Here is a 25819-nt window from a genome sequence, read left to right as displayed (position 1 = left end):
GTAATGGTGTTCCATGTCTAGTCGCGCTGGCCACGTGACCATGGAAACTGTCTACGGACAAACGCTGCTTCTATGGCTTGGAAACGGGGATGAGCACCGTGCCCTAGAGTCAGACATGACTGGAATAAATGTCAAGGGGAACCTTGAACTTTACCTATCACTTGGCTATGATAAAGAGTGAGCTAGGCCTGTCTGATTGTCTCCGTAGCCGTGATAGCATAGAAAAGCATTGCCCCTTTATGGTAAAGTGACCCTGGGGGGAGCAGTTACCTTAATCAAACCCCAGCCCTGGGAGAGACCAAGCCATGTCTTACAAAAGAGAAAGATCACGTTTAATAAATTACAGCAAAGGCCATTGAGTCGGGCCCAATAAATAACAAAGACAAGATCCAAAGAGAAACAGCAGAAGATTTGGGGAAAATCTTATCACAACCTCCTGCCCTCCCCCCGTAACTTGGCACCAATCAGGTATGTTGTTGGGTCATGACTCCTCCAACCCCCTCCAGCCACGATGGCTGGGGATTATGGGAGTAAGAGTCCCGACGGGAGCCCCATCTGCTTCCTGCCAAATCATAACTGGGGAAGGCATTCTACTCTTGAGCAAGAGGAGGACATTGCACTGGGAGCCACCAGGAAAGGGACTGAGGGAATTAGTGCATCACAGCGGATGCTGTGCAGTTTGGACAACAACAGAACCTGGCAGCAGAAGGTGGTGTTTTTTTTAAATGCAGAGTTGGGTTGCGGGGGGGGGTGTCATGGGAGATTTATATGCCCATATTAGCCACTTAACTCCAGTCGTTTTAAGCTAACAATCTCATGTTCTCAAATATTTTCCAAATTCTGCTTTCATTTTTAGTGTCTGCCTCCCACTAGCTCGAATAATCAGAAGCGTAACAATTGGTCTGGAAGTCACGCATCCAGTGGCAGGATGATCCCAACTTGCTTGGAAAAAGTAAGCCGTTCTGGGTGGGAGATTTGTGAACACATTCTGTAGCATGGTGGAGCACCGCCGTTCTCACAGCCAGCCCCTGATTAATCCAGAGGCGGCACATCTGCATCATCATAGCTCAGAGGTTTGGAAGAAAGAATTGGTAGTGTGCTATTGATGGAGAGTTTGATTCCCCCACTGTGCGTCCTTCAAGAAGAGCCAACCTGGGTGGCTTTGCGCAAGCCACACAATCCCAGGGTGCTCCCCAAAGGAGGGGTAAATTACTTCTGAGTAGGTACTCTCTACCTAGAAAACCATGGAAAGGGTTGTCATAAATCAGAACTGACTTAACAGGACCTTGCATGATTCAAGGATAGGAGGGAGGGAGAGCAGGATGGGAGTAGATTCTACCTTCTGAATTAAATCTGGGCAGTCTCAATTTACTGTTCTTGCCAGTGACTGTGCTTGGGATAGTTTTAACAAGGGGCAGATTTCAGTAACCACACTAAAACGGCGAGGTGTTCCAAGAGGACCCCTCTCCGGACATTATCTCAGTTTGGAGAGCTTGAGAAGCCAAGGTTTTGCAGCCGTATGTTCTCGGGTGGAAGGAGGAACTGACACCCCGGCTGCCTCTTGCTCCTCCCCGGGCAGCTCCAGACTGAAAGCAGAGCCCTGTGGATCCACGCGCGTGACCCACCAGGCTGCCATTTCAGACGGCACAAAGGGGGAAAAAGGAGGAGGAGATGCCTGGAAGACTGTAGGAGGGAGGGAAAACCCACCGGCAGGCAAAACGCGCAGAAGGCGAAGGGAGGAGGGGAACACTTGAAAAGCGACAACAAAAACAATGCGTTTATATTGCATGTGAAGTTCGGTGGGGTGGGGGGAGCAACACACCCCTGCTTTTTTGTCCCACCCCATTGGGAACTCCGAGTTAAATCTTAGGAAAAGTGACCTCCCCCATCACAGAGCCACAGCTTCCCAATTTCCAAAGTCAAGGCTCAAGAGGATGGAATTGGTGGCTAAAAACACGTCCAGAGGGTCCCGGGACAGGGAAAGGGGATCTAAAGTGACCCTCCCCGCCCTGGCGCTTTTCTCAACATTGGCAGCCCTCTGTGCCCCCATTGTTCCGAACAGGACACACACACCCCCAATACACGTACATTTTGGAAGACAGCTACTCCAATTGTATCATTACCCTGAGAAGGGGGAGTGCCTAAACTATGTTTGTGGGAGGGGGAGAGGATCCGTTCTCACCCCCACCCCACCCCAATCCCTCTCCCGACACAGTGACTATTGTGAGACCCCGTCCTCCTGACAAGTTGTGGTCAGGAAAACGGAGAGGCAGCGATACAGTTCAAATATATAAAAAGACAAGTGGCACCGGGGGGGGGGGAGCTTCCCCCCCCTCCAATCCCCTCCCAGAAAAGGGGGTGAGAACGGCTTGTAAATATTCCTGCCCCCATCTTTCCACCCATTAGAAAATGTCTTCTCTTAGAAGAGATTGTGTTATCCTGAGCATTAAAATCTGGTTACTGTGGAAAGGAGGAGGGCATCTCACCTGCAATATCCATCTTCCCCCACCCCGACGTGTGCGCACACACACGCGTTAAATGTTTGGGGCAGATCCACGGTGGACCTCAAATTCCTTCACCATCAAGGCTGGAAGTAAAATATATATCCAAAAAGGAGCTGGCAACGTTGAAGAAGAGTAAAGCATCCTTTCCCTTCCCCCAAATTGATGCGCACACCCTCACACTCCCCACCCCCAATAAATTAAGCCCAGGAAGATCCCACACACACCAGGCACACAACCCACATCCCTCCCAGTGCCAACCCCCCCCCCCCGCCCGCCCGCACACTGATACCAAGGTAAGAAAATTGTGAGAAGCCGACACGGGTGTAGAAACGAGATGTCCCGCACATGTTTGACAGTGGCAGTGAGACCTTAATAGCTGGGCGCCCTTAGTCCGTGGCGTTGTACGTCGAGAGCTTTCTGCTGTGAAAAGGCATTAAAAAATACCCTACTTGCCTGTGTGTATGTGTGTGTGTTTTAAAGGGACAGGTTGTAAGTGGTGAGAAGCCCCCCAGTATATCTCGAACACAGTCCCAGCTGTCTGTTTCAACTGCGTCCGTTGTCCGTCCCCACACCATCCGTCGGCCCTTATTGCACGCTGACAATCCCACTTCTCTCCAGCCCTGAGATTGACAGAGGTCACACACCCCCTCCGTCGTCCACCCCCACCACCCCGCCACCCACCCTCCCCATCTCATTCACACTTCCGTCTCCACTCCGGCCAGCTTGGGGGTGAGGATCCGAGGCGTGACGCCAGTGTTGAGGTCTGTTTCAAATTCCAGCAGCTGCCCCATAAAGTTCAGGTTGGGGGAAATGATCGGCCGCCGGCCTTTGACGTATTTGTAGGCGTCGCCCATGGTCATGAGCGTGTGCTTCATCAGGTAGGCGATGACAATGGTGGCCGAGCGCGAGACGCCCGCCTGGCAGTGGATGAGCACCCCCTTGCCGCTCTGGTGTGCCTCCTCTGGAGAAGGGAGAAGAAATACAGGGACATTAATAGAAGGAAAAATCCGTTCCCTGAATAATGCCCCACCCAGATTTAGGTCAGAATTAATCTCACTTCATACCCAGCTAAACTGCCTCTTCACCTAGAGTGAGCGGAGACTTAGCTCCAGGCGAATAAACAACAAAGATGGCTTATTCTGTTTAAGCCCAAAGTTGCTGACAATATGCTTAATTTCAAGCTTGATTTATTTTGTGTCGGGAAAAGTGTTCTGAAAATGTGAGCCTCTGGAACAGGGCCACACCTGACCCCATTCTCTTTAACCACCTTCTGCTCGGTCTCTCAACTCGCTCCAAAAAAAGAGTGGCCGACCCTTTTAAAACAGGGCAACGTCCGTACCGATGAATTCAAAGGCCTCCTCAAAGTACTGCCGCAGGTCCTGGCGGTTGTTGTCGGTGGCGGGCAGGCGCTTATAGCGCAGGCGGCCGCTGTCGGCGTGGTAGAGGGGCAGGTGGGTGGTGACGTTGAGGACGTGACCCACATTGAGGCTGAGCATCCGTTCGAGGTCCTGAGCATCTCGTTCGTTGCCGAGGAACAGGAAGGGCAGGATGGGGCTCAGCTCGGCATTTTCCAGGTCCGGTGTGAGCGGGGGACCCAAATCATCGGGGCCATCTCTGATTTCCGGCCCAATCAGACTGCCTGTGGTTAAAAACATGGAACAAAGGTGGTCAGTCCGGGGGGGGGGGGAGGAGGGAACGCACATTGATGATATCTCCCTCTTACTTAGGGCTACACCCTTCACCAATTGATGGACCATCCCTGATTTTGGTTGAGTGGTTGCTTTTGACAAAAAGTAGATATAGTGGATAGGGGGTGGGGGAGAGAGATTAAAGGACTCCTTTTCTTCCCATAGAAAGAGTTCTGTGGACTCTCTGAAGCTTGCACCGCTTGAAGGTCGACAGTGCATTTCTAGTTTAAGTATTTCATTGTCTCTGGCATCCAGACACCTCCTCTCGGGCAAACTGGTGCCAGCCACATATCCTGTGAAGTTGATTGCTTGCAAGCTTTGTGCCCGAGGAAGCAAGGGTGGAGTGTTTGTGTGTGTGGGGGGGGGGGTTTTGCTGCTGGTGGGCTGAGTCTAGGATCATGTTTTTTTTTTTCTCTTCCTGCTTTGAAACATCTGCTGGTAAAATGACACCCCCAACCCTCTATGGGGGGGCGCGTTTGGTGGGGTGAGGGAATGAGTGCGAAAGAAGGTCAGAGACATGATGTAATGTTACCAGCTGGGCAGAGTTCATCCTGGTTCAGCGGGCTCCCAGCAGGTGCTAAAAGAGGGAGTGGGGAGGGCTGTGGGCACCCTCGGGTCGGGCTAGAAAGCATGATTCCCCCCCCCCAACCGAAGCCACTCCGATGGCCTCTTCATCCAAACCCCCTTCTCTCCGATCTTGCCATCTGGATGTCCAGCTGGGATGAGGTCATCACCAAAGAGAAGAGGGAAATATGAACCCCAGGACTTCTGCAATCTTGCAAAACAGACACCGTCTTGGGCACAAGGGAAAACATGGCTGGAAATATCAGAATAGGGCCGTGGCCTGCTCAGAGCTTCAAAACATCCCTTTCGGAGTGGGGCGAGGCACAGCCTCCCAGAATGCTGGGAGTTGTAGTCCATTGGGTCTCAGGTTTTGCTCTTACGGGGAATAATGTTCTGTCTCTCATACAAACCAAGAGCAACATACAGTTCTTTTTCTACAATAGAATAACAGAAGCTGTAAAAAGAACAGAAGAAGCCTTTGGGGACAGGGAACAACCTTCCACTGTTTGCTCTCTTCGGCATCTGGTGTTTGGAGATACACTGCTCCTGCACAGAGAGGTTACATTTCACTTACATTGACTGTCGGAATTGCAGATTCCAAAAAAAAATGGGTCTAATTCAGGGATGCCAGACCTGTGGCTTTCCATGTATACTGAGGAGCAACAAATCCCACACTCCCCTGCTACTGGCCATAGAGGTGGGGATGATGGGAACCGGAGTCCAATAACATCTGGAAGGCCACAGGTTCCCCAGCCGTCGTCTCCAAGAATGCCACAGCAATTGCGGCGTGCCGTGTAAGCTCCGTCGCAACTGTGTGCCACCTCCATGTGTTAAAATTAGCCCTTGTAAAATCATAGAATCATGGAGTCGGAAAGGGCCTCTGAGGACATCGAGTCCCACCCCCCCCTTGGCTCCAGGCACGAATCCAAGTCAAAGCAGATTGGACAGAGGGTGGTCCTGTTTTCTTTGGAGTGCCTCCAGGGCTGGAGTGTTCACCACCTCCCGAGGTCGGTGGTTCCACTGTCGTACTGCTCTAACAGTTAGGAAGTTTTTCCTGATGTTCAGCCTCAATCTGGTTTCCTTTAAGTTGAGCCCCTTGTTACGTGTCCTGCATTCTGGGATGATTCAGATCTGTAGGGCTAACTTTCAGGGATTTGAAAAGTGCTCTCCTCTCTCCCCTCACTGTTCTTTTGAGGCTAAACATGACCAGTCCTTCATCTTTCCTGACGGGTGTTCCCCCTTACGATTAGGGGAGTCAGAGCATGGGAAATATAGTTGGGAGGGGGTGGTGGACTACAGCTCCCAGAATCCACCAGCCCAGTTTTGCACAGTCCCTCCCCAGCCAAGTGATTTGAGCCCCAGCCAGGTTCCCCCTGCCCAGCTTTTACCTCTTTTGCCCGATCCTTCTTGCCCGTCTTGTTTGAGCAGATCCAGCACCAGGTGGAGGTTCTGGGAGGGCTGTGTTTTGCGGGGTTTGGGCGGGCTGGCAGGCGGTGGCTCCAGCCCTCCACTGCCGGCGGGTTCCTTGGAGCAGAGCCGCTCGAGCGAGGAGTCCCTGCAGTCGCAGCCTCCCCGGGAGGAGAGGAAATCGAGCATGGCCAGCTTGCCCTGCTGGAGCCTCCGCCTGCCGGCCGCTTCGCCCACCCCGAACCGCATGGCCCCCTGCAGCTGGTGCTTGGTGTATTCCATCAGGTTGCGGCAGTCCAGGATCAAGGGGGAGGCTCGGGGGGGCTCCGACTGCTGCGCCCGGGACTGGGTCATCTTCTTGGCCAGCTCGTCGGGCCAGATCGTGCGGACGCTGTAGTCGTCGTCGTTGTCGTCCCCCCCTCCTCCGTAGCAGCTGGGGGCCGGGGACGAGCCCCCCCGGGGGTCGTAGGCCACGATGGGGTCGCTGCTGCAGAAGCTGCAGGAGGAGCTGGCCGAGGTGACCGAGGGGTTGCAGGCCAGGCAGGCCAGGGAGCGCAGGGCGGCCGGCCCGCAAGGCAGGCAACCCAGCTTCCTCAGGGAGGGAGGGCTGCAGCTGGCGCAGCTCAAGGAGCGCAGGCTGGAGTGGCAGGAGAAGCAGCCCAGGGCGCGCAGGCCCGGCCTGGGGTGGGCTTCGTCGCAGCGCATCAGGCGCCAGCAGCCCCGGCAGCCGCACTTCAGAGGGTGCATGGTGCCGGCCGGGCTGGAGAGGCACGAAGAGCTGGCCGAGGTGTCCAGCAGCCCCGGCTTGGAGTTCTCCTTGAAGCACCGCTTCTTGAGCTTGGCCTGGGGCAGGAAGACCTTCAGCTGGGGACCCCGGGGACCCTTCTTCTTCTCCTTCTCCTCCTCCTCCTCCTCCCTGCCCTGCTTAAGGTCCAGCTGCAAGGAGAGGCTCTTCTCCGGCACCCGGATTGGGGCCCCTCCGAGGGTGAGCTTGATGTCGATGGTGTGGGAATGGTTGGGCTGGAGGACGCTGCTCCGGCGGTGGCGAGGTTCGTCGGAGGGACCCTTGGGGGCTGCGGTCGGGGGCTTGGAGACGGGCGGCGGAGGCGGTGGCGGTGGCTGGCGATGCCGGTGCGGCGGCTTCTCGGGGCCACCGTTGTGCGCAAAGCTGTGGTTGAGGCGCAAGGCCAAGGTCTTGGGTCTCTGCAGCACGCCGATCCGTTCTTCCAGGGGCGAGGGAGGCATTGGGAAAGGCGAGCTGCAGGGAAGCAAAAAAAGGAGGAGGAGAGGTGTTAGAAGAAGCCGGTTCAGGAAGCTGCCTGTAGGTTTGTATCCAGACCCTTATTTGAAAGGGTTGGCTTTACAAAACTGACACATTTGACAAAGACCACGGTTTCCACCCGAGTGACTGAACACCAAACAAACGAGAAAACTAATTTGCAAAGCTGTGGAAAGCGTTTGAGGATAATCACCCATCTTTTACTACTTAAGCCAGTTCCACTTTTAGTTGCAATGCTCCCCCCCCCCTTTTTGTGTCTTTTGGCCCTAGAAGGTCATCTTTCATCCCAGAACACCCTTCCCCATCCAGGCTTTCTAGATGGAGCTGAATTTAAACGCCTGCAGACTGGCTAAGGACAATGGGACTTGTAGTCCAATCCTTTTGTTCATCCATTTCCATTTCGCTGTTTCCGTTTCAACTTAAAGAGGCTCAAATACTACAGTGTAGGGGAGCGGATGGGTACTTGCTTTTCTGCTTACAAAGAGAGATCTTGAAGAGAAGACCTCTGGTGAGTATCCTCATGATCCGAGGCAAGGCAGGAGTACTACGAAACTGGGACTTCTTGGGGGGGGGGGCACCCTCAGTTATGAAATCCTTTGCTTGGAGAGATTTGCTCTGTTAGGTCTATCGCAGCCCAAAGGAACAAAGAGTCTAGTGGTATCTTAAAGCCTAACAAATGCATGACATCATCATTTGTTACAGCATGATGCATTTCACTCCTCCTCATCCTCAGGTTGTGGAGTGGACCAGTCTTGCGATGGCTAACCAGCAAACCACAAAAAACTGGTTTTATGAGTCCTCTTGCGCGCACGGTTTTTCACATACATCATTTGGTCTCACTCATTGTCTATTTTGTTGTTTTTCTTGCCAATTAGAATTGCAACAGCCAGCGCTGTAAGTGTGCAGGCATGCAAATGGGTGCATTTGTGTGTTCTGAACTTAAGCCGTAATCGTTACCGAATGTTGTCTCAGGAAAGTCTGGGTTCTTGTTAACTAACCACACGTTTTTTTCGTAGCTGCTTATTTTCTTTCTTATTTTCAGTGCCTGCGAATCGGAGGTTAGGAAACCAAATTCTTGCTGCTAATTGCTAGAAATCATCGCAAGACCTTCCTGAGAGGTAGAAGAGATTTCCACTGATATTTCTTCACATTATTTCACGACCGTCTTGCTGTAGCCTTCATAGAAACCTGTTTTACAAAAAACTGCTTCCCCCCCAACCCCACTTAGGCCAAATTGCAGAATTGTCACTTGGTATGAAAAGTTTACCAAGCTGGCCACCTCTAAGAATAATAATGATGATGATTACGTGCTGTGAAGTCAATTCCAACTTATGGCAACCCTTGCCAGGGTAGAAAACACTCAGAAATAATTTACCAGCTTCTTCTTCTGGGGGAGCCCTTGGACTGTGCAGCTTGCCCAAGGCGACACAGGCTGTCTCTGAGTCACAGAAGGGAGCTATCCAGCCATTATGAGCATTTTTAGCCGTGACAGCTATTTCTATTCCTTCCTTATCACCTGTAAACTGCTCACCCTGAGGCTTTGGACCATCAGAATTTAGCTTTTCTTTTGTCGCCTCGCCTGCAGTGCAAAATTTTCGGTCTCCTACCCGAGCTGCTGGATTCAGCCAGCTGACAAATGCCACCTTGACCATTATTTGCTGGGAAGGCGATATGATAGGAGGCATCGCAACTGTTGTGGCATTTGCGCTCCCAAAGCAACAAATCCGGTTTGCTGCTTCGTTCCTGTTTCGCAGGCGATGGGGATTGGGAAAATGTGATCCGAGTTGACTTGGGCTTTCGAGGGGGCCCTCCCTCCTGACTTTATGCTTATTATTGCTCTGCTTTACAAAGGCCCCCCTTTCAAAACCCGTCACATATTCTTGACTTCTCGCGATTGTGTCCAGTTTTGTTTGTGACGTTTAAAGAAAACCACCTTTGAGTCCATAGGCACCAAGCAGTGGTGGATTCAAGCCTTCGCCCCCTTCCCCTTTCGTAAAACAGGTTTGCAAAATATATTCTGGGTAGAAATTGGGTCAAATTTTGCAGACGCTCTTTCTCCCGCTTCCCAATCTTTGCTTGGGGGTGGGGGGAAGGAGGAGGGGGGAAAAGCTGGATTGGCCTCTTCTCTCTCCCCCCCCCCCCCGCTTTCCTGGTTGCTCCCACCCCCAGCTTTCTTGATGCATCTCTACCCCCCCCCAACACCCTTGTGTTATCAAGAGAAATACATTCCCTCTTCTCAATCCCCCAAAGGGTCTTCTAGGAAGATACAAAGGCACGCAGCGCTGCGCCAAGGAGAGATTAAAACAAAATTATGTCTTTTTTTTTTTCACATTGCATTTCCATCACCGAAAAAGGAGTGGGGGGGGGTTGAGAAGGAGGGATCTTGGCACATGAGGAAGGATGGCTGTAATCTGTAACCCCCCTTTTTTTCCATACTCCTGGGATGGAAGGCTAAAGAAGAGCTTCGCTGGGACGGAAGATGGGCAGAGGGTTGGTATTGCATCGAGAGCAAAAGGATCTTAGCGGGGTTTGCAGTGTTAACTGGCTGCTTAAAAACACCCAGCCATGGACTTGGAATAGGGATAAAGACAGATCAAAAGGGAAGGAAATCTATTGGAAGCAATGGTGGTTTTTCTGGAGCGACATCAGCCCCGAGATATCCACCAATTCTAGGCAAAGGGCGTCCTTTGCCAGCCCCCCCAAAACTTCCCTTCACCCAGAAACCACCGCCACGATACATAAATATAAATGCATTCCATACCAAGACAAGGCGTTTGATCCACCTAGCCCGCTGCTGGGAAACATTCATGTTGAGGCCAACACCTTCGCATATAATGTTTTGATCTTAAAACACTCAGAAGTGGAACTTGGGGAATAATTCCTTTTTTAAAACCATTGAACTTTGAAACCTTCTGCAGTATTCTGTGAATTTCATTGTATGGGTATACTGTGTATATACTTACAAGGACAATAAATTATTATTATTATTGCTGGAAAGGCGGGGACAAGCATAAGGAGAAACCATGAAATAGTATGGTGTTTTTTTTAGTTAACCATTCAAATTGGGTTATTCTTAAACAAGTTAGAGCAACAAATTAGTTTTAAATTATTTCCAAGCTCTGACGTGGCCCCACAACAGAAAAGGGTTTTTCCCCCTATTGTCCGCTACTGGATGCTTTTTAAAACCAGAAATGCCAGGAATAGAATCTGTGACTTTCTACGTGGAAAGCAGAGGCTCGACAATTCAGTTACAGTGTAGAAGCCTAGATTTGTCAACTCTGGATGGCAGCCGGTCTACAAGTCCCAAGCCTTTCCCTGAGCCTTCGAAATTTAGATGTTCTGGACTTGAACCCGAAACCCTCTTTACAACTAAAGCACCACTCTTTGCTAACAGCACATCAGTCTCCTCCTGCAGTGTCAGGCCCAAGGGGCCAGAGCACAGAGAAAGCTGAAGCAGTTACTTTTTCAGCAGTAATTAGTTCCATTAGAGCCCAGAGATCCCAAAAAGTAATTAGTTCCTTTTTGTACTGTATAGTAGTTGCAGTTTTTTTTTTTAAAAAAAGTTACTTCCGGCTGCATTTTTAAAAAGTGTAATTCTTTTCTTGTTATTAAAATCTAAATGAAAAGGGTTACTTCTAAAGGGGGAAAAAATGACAGAATCCTGCACGTGTTTGGCTGGCCTGTGGTGCACCCCCACCTTGTAACTAGCAAAAAAAAAAAGAGCCCAGCAAATAAGAGAGTGAAGTTATTCCTCATTACATGGCAATCATAATGCAACTTAGTCAAAGTCATTTAAAAAAAGCAATTAATAATAAATAAAAACTCTTTTTAACACATTATTTCTAAACACAGAACTGTTCCCTACCACAGTTCTGGATATTGTTGGACTTCCGCGTCCAACCTACCCATTGGTGGGGGAAGGATCCGCTTCCAGGGTGAGGGAGTGCTGAATTAGCACTCAGGAGACCCGAGTTCAAATCCCCCTTTGGCCACCAAACCCACGGTGTGACCTTGGGCCGGTCCCATTCTGCCGGCCTGACCTACATCACAGGGTTGCTGGTTGACATAAAAAGTGTGGAAGAAGGGAGGGAAGCCCATCGACGGCCTCTTGGGTTGACTTTCAAATAAAGAGGGATATAAACATGACCAGCAACCAAGAACAACAACATCAGGAAGGCTACAGATTCTCCAGCTCCTTTGAAAAACACAAACAAACAAAAACTACGCACCCCCAAAACCAGGCCTTTATTTAATGGAAATGAAATAAATTTAATGCAAAGCCATGCGCTCCTCCGTCGGCTTCTCCCCTTCCTTTGCAAACTGTTTCTATTCCTTTCCCCCAATTCCTGTGTTGCTTCTTCCCCCCCCCCCCGTTCATCGGAGCCCCTCCATCCACAGGCCCGTTTCCGATCTCCGCTTCCTATTCCTCCCCTTCGCTCACACTACCCGCTACCCGTACAAATGGATGATGATGATGATGATGATGATGATGATAATAATAATAATAATAATAATAATAATAATAATAATAATAATAATAATAATAATAATAATAATAATAATAATAATAATAATAATAATAATAATAAAAAACAAACAATGCCCTCCTTCTCATTCTCCTTGGACAACTGGGGGGAAGGGAGGGAGGGAGTTCGAGATCTGCTGAAGAACAGCAGCCCTTGCTGTGCGATGCTAATCCGGGGCGACGGCGCTGTTATTCCCATCCACTGTGTACACGGCAAGCAAGGGAAGGGGGGGAATTGTGCACGACAGCCACCCCAGTACTTGTTTGGCAAGGGGGGTGGGCTGGAGAGGAAAGACTCGATGGATCGTCCATTGGGGGGGGGGAGAGGCGTTGCATCAGTGCAATATTTTTGCCACCTCCATCTCTGTGACTGTAACTGGAATTTGGGGGGGGGGGGAGGGAGGACAGTAGTCTTCTCTTTGATATACCCTGCTATCCCCTCTTTCAAAGAATAAATAAATAAATAAAAACAATTAAAAACCAAACATGATCCCTAGCCTTTGGGCCATAAACATGAGTGCAAAATAAATGCAGACGGAGAGCTGGGGGTGCGTGGGATGGGAAGCAATACCGTCTCATGCTCTGAAACACATCGAGGACTACCTGTAGGCGTACGTAGGTTCCGGAGGCCCTTTCCCGACTTTTCGTGGCCCGATTATCTGGCTTCACGCCTGCCTTGTCCTCTCGTCCTCTCTTCCTCCCACCTCCCGCCCATCATACCAAATGCAGCCGATGCTCTTCTAAGGAACATACTAAGAGACGCCTCTCGGGGTGCCCAGACGGACGGGTTCGTAACATCATCTTCACCAGCTGGTATGATCTCCTCTGCCTGGCAAAACGTCAGGCAAAAAGAAGTATTTTCTGTCCCGTCCCCAACCCACCCCCTGCTACTACTTGACCCTTTAAAAAAAAAAATTTAAAGGACACATAGGGTATTGAACTAGAAACATCTGGTAGGCAAAGCAGGCGCTGTTCGAGGAAGCCACGACCCAACTGAGTCGCTTTGAGGCGGATTCTTCCGCTAAAGTAAATGCATTTGTCAAGTGCCAGTGTAAGCCCCTGCTAACCTACCTTGTTCTGGTTATCTTTTCAATCATAAATGAAGGAAATTCAGATTATTGTCATGATTAGGCCCTGTTTCCCGGGTGGATAAGGAGGGACGGAGGCAAATTGAAATGGGGTTCGCTTGCCAACTCCCCATCCTGGCCAGTGGCTTCTAAATTTGCAGCCACCCCATCAAAGCTCCTTCCTAAACCCACCAGATAGACCTCCATGGGGGGGGGGGAGCTGCCAGAAATCAGATCAAAAAATGGCCATGTCACCTTCCAACTCCGAATTGTCCCCCACACTCGATCACTAGTGGTTTTGTTTTGTTTTTGTTTTGTTTTGTTTTTTTGAGATGGGGGGCAGCCAGTACCAACTCACTATTCCCCCTGCACCTCCTCATAGAAGAATCGGGTGGAAACGGGGGCCCATAACAGCTCCTCCTTCACAAGCCTGCAAAAATCCCATTAAGAAGTTGCTAACACACCCTTTCCCCTTCCACCAGCAACATTAAGCAAGCCAGGAGCTTGGGGGCACAGAAGGTTGCTTTTCTTCCTCTGGAAAACTATGTTTAAAGCCTTGTCAGCACCAACAGGGGCGCACGGCGAGTGAAAACAACAAGAAATGCCATAATTATTATAAAGTTGCAAGGAACTATAAACTGTATATCCTTGTGCATGGAAATAAAATTTGTAGGAGGTACTTCTCTGAAGTTTGTACTCTCTTGTGAAAACAGCCCACACTTCTGCCCGTTTTTGTTACACACACACACACACACACCCCTAAAAAAATATACTAGCCAGGATTCGGGTGTTTTCTCTCACCCACCCTTCCCACACCAGCCCTGAAACTCAACTGGTCTGCATCTGGCCAACAACTGATCCTCAGTCTACCCTACCTTTCAGGGTTGTTGTGAGAACATGAGTGTCCTTAAAAATGGAAAGGAAATCCTTCGTGCCTGACTTTTGTCCGCAGTAGACATACCTGCACCCCAGGGGTACGTTCCCCAGGGCGGTGCTAATAGAGGCAGGAGAAAAGTTACGCACATAAGCCGCATAGACGCACAACACTGGAGAGGTGCATGCTGGACCCCTGGTCCGCACTCTCTTTGCAGATCAGAGAAGGGCAGACTTTGAGCGAGGGCAAGACACCCACCCACCCGCCCTTCTCTCGCACTCACCCAGACGGAAAATGGGGAGCCGCCTGCCTTCTTTCCCTTTGGGCTGCTGTTCTGTGCTCCAGTCCCCTCTTTCCAAGAGAAGCGGCGCGGTGCCTCTAAAAATACCACCTTGAGCTCATAGCCTGGCAGCGCCCAATGAGGGCATCTGTCTCCTCAGGTTTCACCCCACCATGAGCTCAACACTTGGCCCTAGATGTGCTGCGTGGCTTGGTTCGGTGGAGGAGGAAGGGCCGAGTCCAAGGCCAGTGGGCGAATTGGTGGGGGGGCTTTCCCACAGGACCCGAGGCCTCAACAGGGTGCTCTCATGGGAGGTGAGTTTCCACCTCTCCTTGACATCCAGCCTGCCTCACTGTGGTGCACTCCGACTCTGGATTCCCACTGCTATCATTCCCAAGGGTGTCAAGATGTGAAATCTTGAACATACAGAGTATGTTAAAATAACTGAGGGGAAGTTGTAGAAAACGCAGCTCTGAAAATATGCACTGTATTTTAAAAATGAGGTTTGAATACCAGTTCACTAAATGTCCTTCAAACAATTAGCTAGCTCCAGCCGAGCCTAGAAACAAGGTCACAATAACATTGCCATGTCTATCAGTTTAGCATGGAAGAACAAGATGGGGTTGAATTGAAAAGGATTTGAAATAACTGGTTTGCAGTATGTAAAACGTTGCAATGTGTTGCCATGATGAGCGGGTGGTGTTTCAGGTCCTGTGATTTGCTCTACTTTGTTTGACTAGGCCCCTGTAGTTTCCACCCATTGAAATCCATAGGCTCTGTAATTGTTCAAATAATAATGTTGATTGTCATGGTCGCAACTGGCCAGATTCAGAAATACAGGAACTGTAAGATCAGAAGTAGAAAACACAAAACAGAATTCTATTATAAATTTTCCTCTCTTGGATCAAGACCCGATACAGGTCTGGCAAGAGAAGGTTTGCAGTTTGAAGGAAAAGGTAAACATTTCAGAGAAACAGAAGAACAGAGAGAGGCAGGAAACACACACATCAACACAACACGCTGCGCACCACACCCACTAGATACCTACAACTCAGGGAATACCAGGAATCATGCAGTAGCAGCAACAACGGCAGCTGATAAGGACAATGTGGATTTTCCTCCATAGATTCAAATTGGTTTGGCTGGATGAGCACTTAGAATAATTTTCTGTCTGTCACTTATTTGGGTATTTTATTGTACTTGTTATGTTCTTGGATTTTGAAATCTGACTTAAATATCTGCCTGCAACTTTAGTTTTCATATCTTTTTAAGTGTTCGCACCTAAAGATGTTATATGGGAGTAAGACATCTGGATGTTTTTCAACAACTTTGAAGTGTTTTTGTCCATATGGAACATAGAGGCAAAGTAGAGAAATAATGCTTGTAGAATTAGAAAAGATGATGTTGCCTGGAATCATTGTAAAAAAGTTACACCCTGATGCCCAGATGAGCTTTAATGTGATTGGAAAAGAATGTTTGATTTTATCCTGGAGTTAACCCTTTTTTGGGGGGGGGGGATAAAGGCCAGCAGGTTTCTCATTTTCCCTAGGAGGTCTATGGAGTCTGTAGGGATCTTAGGAGGATGTTCAGCGCTCAAACTCTCTGACCTGACTGGGAGGATGGACATTGTAGTCCAAATGAGCCGGAAGGCACCATATTGAGGGAGGCTTGGCTCGGCCATTTAGGCAGTGCACCTGAAAGAATGTCAGAGGAGGTGGAAGTGGCTGACTCCCATTTTCCCTTCTCCTGCATTAACTGAAACATGCTAGCGGAAGAAATGCAGAATCCTAAAAATGGATTGTGTTGTGTTAGCAAATACACTTATATGATGGGCATGCATTGTTAATATGAAATGCAAGAACCAAAGGCTCCCAATTTTTGGCTCAGACTTAAATTTCCAGGCAGATTTGTGAAAGCCTGGTTGCATGCACACCTTTTTTTTAACTCCCCTGTGCCACACACTAGGACAGCATCCATTGTCCCATATGCCAGCTGGGCGCAAAAATCCTGGCACACTTTAGTGGGAGGTTGCAGGGACCCCTCGGATGGCATGCGGAAATCATCCTACTTACTTTCTTGGCATTAGGTTCCATGATACAGGCAAAACCATTCTTGAGCATCGTGCATTACGCGGGACAAAGGCAGAGGGGGTCCCCATCCCAAATAACGTCCGGTCTAAAACTCAAACGGGGGGGGGGGGAGACACAAAGGACGAAGGGGAACTGAATGTCTTCACTTGATCAGAACTGGCCTTTTCCTTTTGCCTTTTTTTTTTAAAACTTCTAAATTTGTGTAGCCTTTTATGTTCTTGGCCCCAGATGTGTATCCTAGATAAAAAGACAGTGTGGCATAGGTAGTGATTAACAAAGAAAGAGCCCTCTCCTTGTTGGGGGCAGGGGTGGCATGAGATACAAATGCAAAAAAAAAAAAAAAACAACAACAACAACAATGAGGTACATGAAATAAAGACAGCTGCCCCCCCCCACTGGCCTTTTGTGCATCTGGTCCAAAAAGCAACTGTTTTTGTCCTTGCAGGAATTTGCTCACAAATGAGGTTTTAAGCCTGGGATCAAACTTTCAGCAAGTGATTCCAGTTCTGCTTCTTCTAGAGAGCCCAGAGCAGCATCTGCTAACTGGGGATGCAGCCACTGAATCTGCCTTGACTGCTGCCAGGGCAAGCTAGATTCCCCCCCCCCCCCCAAGAGAGGAAAACTGGCACCAGAAATTCCCACTGGTAAAGCAGGATGTTCCGTCATCAGCAGTTTATTCACACCATGCAAGGCATCCTTTGCTACTTATAAGCCTCAAGCATGTGTGAACTGGCTAACCTGCTAAAAGTCAGCAAACTTTGGGGACAAGGAGTAACAGTGATCTGGGGGACAGCAAGGAAGACATCTTCCTGCTAAGAACCAAAGATCTGGGAATGCAAATCAAGGTTTCAAGGTGTTTAGCTGCTTTGCCATGCCACCAGAACAGGGAACCCAGTAGCTTTCCCCCAGAAAGAATTAGAACCCCCAGAAAGAATTAGAACCCCCAGAAAGAATTAGAACCCCCAGAAAGAATTAGAACCGGCTGATTCCCCCCCCCAAAAAAAGTCATGTTCACCCAGGATTTTTGCCTCCCCATTCCCAAACCGGTGGCTGTATCAATCTGTTCCAGCAAACGAAACTTAAAGATTAAAAAAAAAAATCCATTTCAACGTGAGCCTTCATGGATGACACCCCACTTTTATTTCCCCCAACATCTTTAAGGCACCTCTTCATTGCTGCTCGGTCACCCCCATTGTTCAAAAAAAGAGCATCAAGAAAAATGGCCCTTCCAAAACTTGTCTTGCCGGAAGAGAGCTTGGAGTCACCTGGACGATAGTCATGAATGACCAGTTCTGACTTAGGGCAGTCTTTTCCAAGGTCTCCTAAGTAGAGAATATATAGAAGCAGTTTATGATTCCCTTTCTCTGGGGGTGCCCTGGGACTGTGCAGCTTGCCCAAGGCCACCCAGGCTGGGTTGTTTTTTTTCACAGCTGGGAATCGAACTCCCAACCATTCCTAAACCGCTGAGCTGTCCAGCCAGCTTTCCCCATCCTAGATCGCTGATCCTTTAAACAGAGTTGGATCCTCTTCCTTCTCAGAATTATCCAGACTGACTGGTGGCAATTGTCGTCCAAAGTTTGAGGGCTTTCTCAGACTTACCTGGAGATACTGGGGATGAACTTTGGACCGGTTGGCAAGCAGAGGCACAGTAATCTACAGCCCTTCTCATAAAAAGGGGAAAGGAAGCTCCTAGTCCTCAGGGTTATGACAGACGGCTGATGTAAACTGGGACCTAGAAAGTGTCCTGTTTATTTTTTACACCTGGATTAAGTTGCACAACCCCCACGTTCTGTCTGTGCAAGTTACACAATGGTGTGTTTAGGCCGCTTCGTCTTTGTTTTCCTACTCTCTTGGATGGCGGTGTTGGGAATTACACTTCAAAGCAAGAGAATTTTTAAAAGAGAGCTAATCGCCCCGCCAAAACGCCACATAATTCCGGTGCCCATCATGTGCCCTGCCCCGGAAACAAGCAAGTCCATGCACATTCCTAAGAATGGCATCAATACCGAATATTGGGTGCATGGCGTTTTCCAGCTTGGCTGTTTTGATGTTTAATATTCATTAGCAAATTTCTAAGACTTTCCGCGAGTTTTCAAAGTACTTTGCATAAATCAACTCCTTATCCTCACAACATCCTTCTGACGTCGGCCCTTATCATCGGCCCCATTGCACAGGTTGAAAGGCTGAGGTTCAGACAAAGCGATTTGCCAGCCTGCACACAAAGGCAAGCTTCAGTCCGAAGACTATCCAGTTTCTCTCTTGGTTCATTGCCCATCCTGCTCCAAAAGGCATGTTTGCTTTCTTAGAGCAGGATATAAATTTAGGAGCTAAACATGGCACATATCTCCAACGAATTTGTCGTACTGCTCTGTGGATACCGTGTGACATGCCCTCCCGCATACCCTGGCCGCACGCAGGTTAGTTTAGGTGAAACTTTTGTGGCACCAGTGCCCACCTGCGATTTGGCTAGCCTTCCGGGTACGCTAAAGGTCAGCTCCCTTCACCGGCAGTCAGTGTGGCTGGGGATGATGGAGTCTGTAGTCTGAGGCACAGGGAGAGCGCTGGGATGCGGGAGGCTGCTATTGGCCTGAAAAACACCAGGCATCTGTTTGAGAAAGATTCACATGCCAGGAAGGGGGGTGGGAGAGAGAGGGACGGCCAGCTACCTGCCCCTCGGTGGGTCGATCTGTTTTGTGCACGCATGCCTTTCGCCTCAAGGTGCCCCCAGCTTCTGTGCACGCGAGGAAGCCTCTGCATGCGAGTCCAGGCACACGTGTCAATGGTGCACCTACCCTCTCTCTGCAATTTTTTTGCACCCATCCTCTCTATATAAAACCGCTCTGCGATGGTCCCCAAGAGCCACGATGGCATCACCAATTTAAAAATAACCCCTGACTGTCATCATGGCATTCCCGAGGCGTCAGGGTACCCGTAAGGGGAGAACCCGGCATCTCCTCTTTTGACCACCCCACCCCACCCCATGTTGATACCTGGAGGGAAATGGGGTCTCTCCCTGACCCCCAAGCCACCCGCCCACGCCGGACACCCTCTCCTCCTTCGCTTTTGACAGAGTCTCCGCCTCTTCTCCTTCCTCCTACACATCTTTCCCCCCCCAAAAAAAGGATGATCTGTCACAACAAAGCAAGGCGACAGCCGACACAAACAAACACCCACTCACTTTTTTTTGCCACCCTAGGAGAAAAAGCAAGATCGAGCCTTCCCCCCCCAATTCCCAACTTCTTGCCCTCCCCCTCAAAATCTTCGCCCCTATTTTCCCTCCTGTTGACCCACCTTGCAGGCGGCATCATCCACAAAGTCGGGAAGAAAGAAATCCCCCGGTTCTCAAAAAGGTGCCACCGTCCCCTTGAATCACAAAAGGCGCCCCCTCCAAACACAGAGGGAGAGAGAGGATGCTTTTAGAAGGGCAAATATTTCTTTTTAGTTAGGTCATCATCTCTCCGAGTCTCTCAGCCCCAAACACATCCAAACGGGCGAACCCATCCACAACACCCCATCATCCGTCCACCGTGGTGGTCACCTCGGGGCACTCGCCCCCCCTCCAGAAAAAAACAACACGCAAAAAGATGTCAAGGTGTTTACAGTTCCAAAGGATAACTCCCCACCTCCGCCGAGTCCTTTTCCCCTCCTGTTGCAAGAAAGGATAAAAACCGAGGAATCCCGGGCGTGTTTTACTCACCTGCATCACACTCTAAAGCTGAAGTCCATGGGGAGGTTGTTGCGGATCGGGGCCCGGGTGGGGGAAGGAAAGAAGAGATTTGGCGAGTGAGAAGGTGATGTTTCAAATCGAGAAAGGTCTTAAAAGCCTTCCCTTCTGGGTGCCTCGGAGGGATGGCTACGGGGGGGGGGCTTCTCTGTTATTAATATTGGGAATGAATGGAGTTGTTTCCCTAGAGGATGATGATCTCTCCTCTTGTTTTCAAACCCCCCCTCCTGTGTCCCTTTGCCCTTCTCTGCTCCGATCCTCGCAATGCGTGGCTTGATTGGGGGGGGGGGGGCTGTGGTCGTTTCCTTCCCGGGCTTTCGGACGCTGGGGGGAGAAGCTTTGGATGCCCAAGCAGGAGAAAACAGGAGCACAGAAGCAAAAGGAGGGAGGGGGAAACATCAAAGGGAGAGAGAAGAGGAAGGGTTGTAAGGGTGACATCATCGGCAGCCAATAGGAAGCCGGCCCGGCTTTCCCGGAGAATGTGACGCAACCCGGGCAGCACGTGACTCCGGCAGGCGCTTTCATTCATTGTGAAACAGGCGGCTAAATAGGCGACCCCATGGCGGGTGGGGGGGGGGAGGAGGAATGGGGGGGGAATCTATGGGGAGAGCTAGGCTTGATCTAGGGGGCAGAGCCACTTCTTTTAATTCTGGCCCTGGGCTTTTTTTAATAGCAACCTAAAACATTGTTTGTAATGCATTTTATGTCTGTATTTTTTTAAAAATTAACCTATCTCTCTTTTACTTTATTATTTATTTGTTTATTTATTTACCTACCGACTTATCTCTCTATTCCTGAGGCTGCCCTACTTTGGCCCTATAATGAGAAGGCAGGAATCTTTGGAAAAAGTCAAACCAGGCCGGGAAAGCAAGCCTTCCCTCCATCCACCGCCTGGATTTTTTGTTTTCTTGTGTTTTTTTTCTCCCCATCTTGGAGCATGGTGTTTCTTAGTCATTCATTGTCATGATTTTAAACTGTAAATTGTTATATGCTGTGTTGTTACCCGCCCAGAGTAGTCTATATGACTAGATGGGCGGGCTATAAATGTGATAGATAGATAGATAGATAGATAGATAGATAGATAGATAGATAGATAGATAGATAGATAGATAGATAGATAGATAGATCGATCGATCGATCGATCGATCGATCGATCGATCGATCGATCGATCGATATGAAAGGTTTTAGGCACCAGGGAAGTTACATGATTACTATCCTGGTAAGTTTATGTTTTATGTTATTAAAATAGGCACGTGTGAATATCAGCAACAACACACACAATAATGAGACTATACAGTAGTGACAACATTGAGCCATGCAGCTGCCTCCCTGATCTACACCTAAAATGTGAGCATAACGTGGGAAGGATGAAAGAGCCACATATTTCTTGCAGAAAAGATAAAATAGAAACATAAATTTTAAAAACGTATCATTATAGCTGGTACAATTAACTGCATTTTAATATTTGTTTTGTTAGAACCACTGGATAGCTCAGTGGCTTAGATCCTGATCCCTAAGGTCCCATCCAAAATGATGATGATTATCATCATCAGTATCATCTCAGTGCTTTCGAATTTTATTATCATACCTTGATAGTAATGAATATATTTTTGAGGGAGAGTTGAAAAAAATTAGGCTATCAATACAAGGTGTTTTTAAACAAAAAGGAATACCAACAACAATATGAACCAGTGTGATGCTTGTTGGATCATCTCATTGTTAGGAGGGGTTGTAAGGGAAACAAGAGAAAGCAGGAAATGGCCCTAAAAAGTGGATCTCGAAAACAAAAGCCCCCTGAATCAAGTACTTTAGTCAGGGTCACTTAATTATGGTTTTGTAAAATCAATGAAGGATCAAAATCCCTTTGGCTTAACCTACTTGAAGGGAGAATGGGCCAGATTAAGGGAAGAGAGAAAGCTGTCCAAGCAAATATTGGCTATAATGTTAAGATCGAACTTCTAGTTTTAGGAGCAGGATATCCCTGAACTCAGTTAAGGACAGATACCAGGAACAAGCCAGTTTGTTATTTACACTTTCCTGATAAGGTAAACAAAAAAGGCAAAATAAGGTGCCTAAACAGTAATGCATATACACAAAAACATATAATATAAATTATCAAGCAGATAACCTAAACATAAATGCTTATCGGGAATCATTAGGCTATAAATAACATTGACAAGCATGATCATGAAACATGATAAATACAAATTTACGAATAAAGAAGTAAACAATGTACAAACCCTGAGGCTTTCCAGGTGTTTTTGACTGCCGTTCCACATTTACTTTTCAACAGTTTCCTTTGGATTTTAATAATACCGTTGGGTTAACCGTACTGACTGTTGTTACTTGTTTAAACCCTGTACCCACCCCTAAAGAAATGTTTCTTTAGATGTTTCTTGTTTGGATAAACGAGCAAGCTAGCAAACAGGGCTGCGACCAAGTTAGGTAGGGTTGCTTGGATAGTGGCTCAGATTGTTATGGGATCAAGCAGTTTGTTGGGTTACCTAGAATTTAAATTTCTTTGACCAATTCTGAAAGACGGCTGTGATAAATCATGCATGGGATTTTGCTTTTAAAACCAGTTATGCTATCTTTAATGCACATGTTTGAGCCGCAACAGTGGAGGACAGGAACAATATCAGAAGTGGGTTTTTTCTCTCTCTCTCTCCTTTTTTCCTCCTCTGAGAACAGAAAGTTTGGTTCACACAAGCGGTAACACCAAATTGTCTGGATCCTCTTGGAGGGTACCATTGCATGGGGGAAGTGGCATGTTGGAATCCATGTGGCTTTTTTAAAAAAGAGGTGTTTCCCTACAGGAAATTAGCAGGTGACGGAAATGTGCTTGGTCTGCCCTCACCTGGAATCCTGTTTTTCCAGGTGCGTGGGTTTACAGGCAAATGTTGCAACACACCAGTTTCCCTCTGCAGCCTGAAGTGGATCACTCTATAAGAGAGGTTTCCTCCGTAAGCAGGTAGAGAGACATCAGGTATGTGAGCTGGCATCTGTCACAAACTTATAAAAACAACAGAGGGATGTGTGTCACAAATGAGGTTTTAAACCTGGGATCAAACTTTCAGCAAGCGATTCCAGTTCTGCTTCTTCTAGAGAGCCCAGAGCAGCATCTGCTCACGGGGGGTGCAGCCACTGGATCTGCCTCGACTGCTGCCAGGGCAAGCTAGATGTCCCCCCCCCAGAGAGGAAAACTGGCACCAGAAATTCCCACTGGCAAAGCAGGATGTTCCGTCATCAGCGGTTTATTCACACCATGCGAGGCATCCTTTGCATGTGTGAACTGGCTAACCTGCTAGAAGTCAGCAAACTTTGGGGACAAGGATCTGGGGGACAGCAAGGAAAGCATCTTCCAGCTAAGAACCAAAGATCTGGGAATGCCAATTCAAGGTTTCAAGACCGTTTAGCTGCTTTGCCATGCCACCAGAGCAGGGAACCCAGTAGCTTTCCCCCAGAAAGAATTAGAACCCCCAGCAAGAATTAGAACCCCCAGAAAGAATTAGAACCGGCTGATTCCCCCCAAAAAAAGTCATGTTCACCCAGGATTTTTGCCTCCCCAAAAATTTTTGTATTAGTCTGTTCCAGCAAATGAAATTTAAAGATTAAAACAATTCATTACAATGTGAGCCTTCACGGATGAAGGCGCAAACACACACCTTTCCCACTTTAGAACCACCGCTTGTATGCACTGACAAAACGATTGTACTGAATTTGTTTTGAGAAACAAATTAAAAATCTACAATGGAGAAATTAAGAAGGGATGCTGGGGAAGCACCATGCTGCTTTTTTTATAAAAAAAATAATCAAGCCCATTTTTTTTCCTCTCGATTTGGAAGGCCTTGCATTGCAACAGACCACACTGGTGTGATTCAACCAGGAAGCGCCTATGTAGCCGCCCTCAAAAGGATGAGTGTGTCTGTCGGTCACTGGATTCCTGTTGGCATCGTCATGCTGTCTTCAGCGCACCCTTTGGGTCTGAGGCGTCATGCGCTGGCCCTCGACAGCTTCTAGCCGGTCTCTGGGAACAATAGAGGAATGAGATCATGCTGGATCCTGGGCTTAATAATCTTATGGGCCGTGGCGGAAGGGGGAATTTTTAGATGATCACATGTATTAATTACTTCATAGGCTTCCCGTGATCTTTAAAGGGAGGGCTCTTGAGAATGGGTCTTAGTCAGAGAGGGGAAAGAATTGGTTAAAAATTAATGTATTACGCTCTTCTAGCAACCACCACCATAAAGATTTATATCTGTGATTCCTCAAGGATTCTTAAATGACCCTGAAAGAACGCTGTTAGAATATTGCCATGCTGGTGGGCCCCCCTTAAAATTTTTTTCTTATATTTCATATTTTCTTACCACCTGGGTATAAAGGTCTGCCTACACAGGATGCACGTGAAGAAAGGTATTCAAGCTGAAGAAAACAAATAAAGGTTTTTTCATCTTTAGAGTGGCCCAAAATTGTTTACTTAATTCCCCCCCACCGCAAAAAAAAGTCATCAAATACCAGCAGCGCCGATTTTGAACAACGATTCGTGGATCTTGCCGGTTTAATGGATTACAGGGCCATTCATGGAAAATTCTGATGTCCTTTTAATTGAACCCTCTCGTCAGTTAATTAACCATTTCATTCAACCATTTATTTAGTTTAACCTTTTCGTGCGTTGGATTGTTTTACATCCCCACTAAGTTGCGAATAAATGAATTAATTCATCGCTTGGCAATCTAACCTTAATGCACTTGCACTAAGGCCAATCTTTCTGAAGTCTTGTCTCTACTTTTTTTTTTTTCAAACAAGGGCAGGCCAGCTTTCTTTTTCCACCGTCCCCCCACCCAAAAACTCTGCCCCCAAATCGTTTCTGGTTGTTCACACTGCTTGGGAATTAACCCTTTGTAGCTTATTTCTCCTCCCTTGGCCGTTCTCCAAGTTAATGTTTTGGGTTGGAAGTGGTGAGATTCCAGGAACTTTCCAAAAAAAGTAACTTTTCCTAGCTCTGCCCGAAAGTCCCTTGAATCCAGCACCCCCACAGGGACCAACCTGCTGCTATTCTGAAGCCCACCAATGTCACATGAACACGGTTGATTTCAGGCACTGGTATTTCAGTTTAACACGGTTAATTTCAGAGTCAAACTGCATCTGAAGCTGGAGGTTCTGTTTAGCCATTATAAACAAGCAGCCACTGGCAGATCTATATCCACTATGAATCATCCAGTCCCTTTGGAAGCCAGCTTTAAACATCTTCTGATGACATGTCAATGCATTCTGGATTTTATTTATTTTGTCTTATATTTATATTCCAACTTTCCTCCAAACAGTTCTCACAATAACCCTGTAAGGTAGGCTGAGAAAGACCAAGGGGACCAGAGAAAAGAGTCTCACGGCCTTGAACCCGGAACTCCCACGTCCAGTGCTCTGGCCATTACGACAATGACTGGACTCCCATTGCCCAGGTCTGTGTGGGCAGTGCTCATGTTAGGGCAAAACGCAACAAAGCAGAAGCCCAAAGTGATTCTACCTGCATGGGCAAAACAATCAATTGTTCAATCTTAACTGGACAGCACTGACTGCCTAGGCATTATGCTTGGGGAACATCCAGAGACATACCCGTATTTTTCTGTATTTAAGAGTATACTTTTGTCTAAAATCTTCAGACTAAAAATTGGGGGTCGTCTTATACACGGAAGTAAGCTGAGGCGAGAACAAAAACAAGTGGAGGGGAAAGCAGGGATCAAAGCGATCCTGCAGCGCTTTGATCCCTTTTCCCCTTAATTTGCTAAGCCCCACTTAGATTTCTTAATTTTGGATTA

At 48.1% G+C, this 25819-nt stretch overlaps 1 protein-coding gene and 1 long non-coding RNA gene across 4 annotated transcripts in view; one reads left to right on the top strand and one right to left on the bottom strand.

Moving 5' to 3' along the window:
* Positions 1-310: 310 nt before the first annotated feature.
* Positions 311-25819, bottom strand: LOC110084982 (dual specificity protein phosphatase 10). Of its 2 annotated transcripts, none has more exons than XM_072984066.2 (4): positions 19976-25819; positions 6145-7421; positions 3844-4143; positions 311-3465 (listed from the first exon to the last, which is right to left on the bottom strand). In XM_072984066.2, exons 2-4 carry the CDS (start codon positions 7406-7408, stop codon positions 3200-3202), a joined length of 1830 nt encoding a protein of 609 aa, XP_072840167.2. In that variant the 5' UTR covers positions 7409-7421; positions 19976-25819; the 3' UTR covers positions 311-3199. The 2 variants fall into 2 exon arrangements, with proteins under 2 accessions (XP_072840167.2, XP_072840168.2); XM_072984067.2 differs by lacking the exon at positions 19976-25819 and adding an exon at positions 14192-14307.
* Positions 858-25819, top strand: part of LOC140702809 (uncharacterized) — a 42941-nt gene continuing 17979 nt past the window's right edge. The window contains exons 1-2 of one of the 2 annotated variants that reach the window (XR_012082072.2): positions 858-952; positions 8485-8560. This is a non-coding gene — a long non-coding RNA (uncharacterized LOC140702809). Of the gene's footprint in view, positions 953-8484; positions 10994-25819 lie in introns of those variants that run through there. The other variant, XR_013539310.1, reaches the window with a different exon arrangement.

Source organism: Pogona vitticeps, chromosome 15 (assembly GCF_051106095.1).
Source record: "Pogona vitticeps strain Pit_001003342236 chromosome 15, PviZW2.1, whole genome shotgun sequence".
Taxonomy (NCBI): Eukaryota; Metazoa; Chordata; class Lepidosauria; order Squamata; family Agamidae; genus Pogona; species Pogona vitticeps.
Note: the sequence above shows the minus strand (reverse complement) of the source record. Positions and strands in the feature narration are given on the sequence as shown.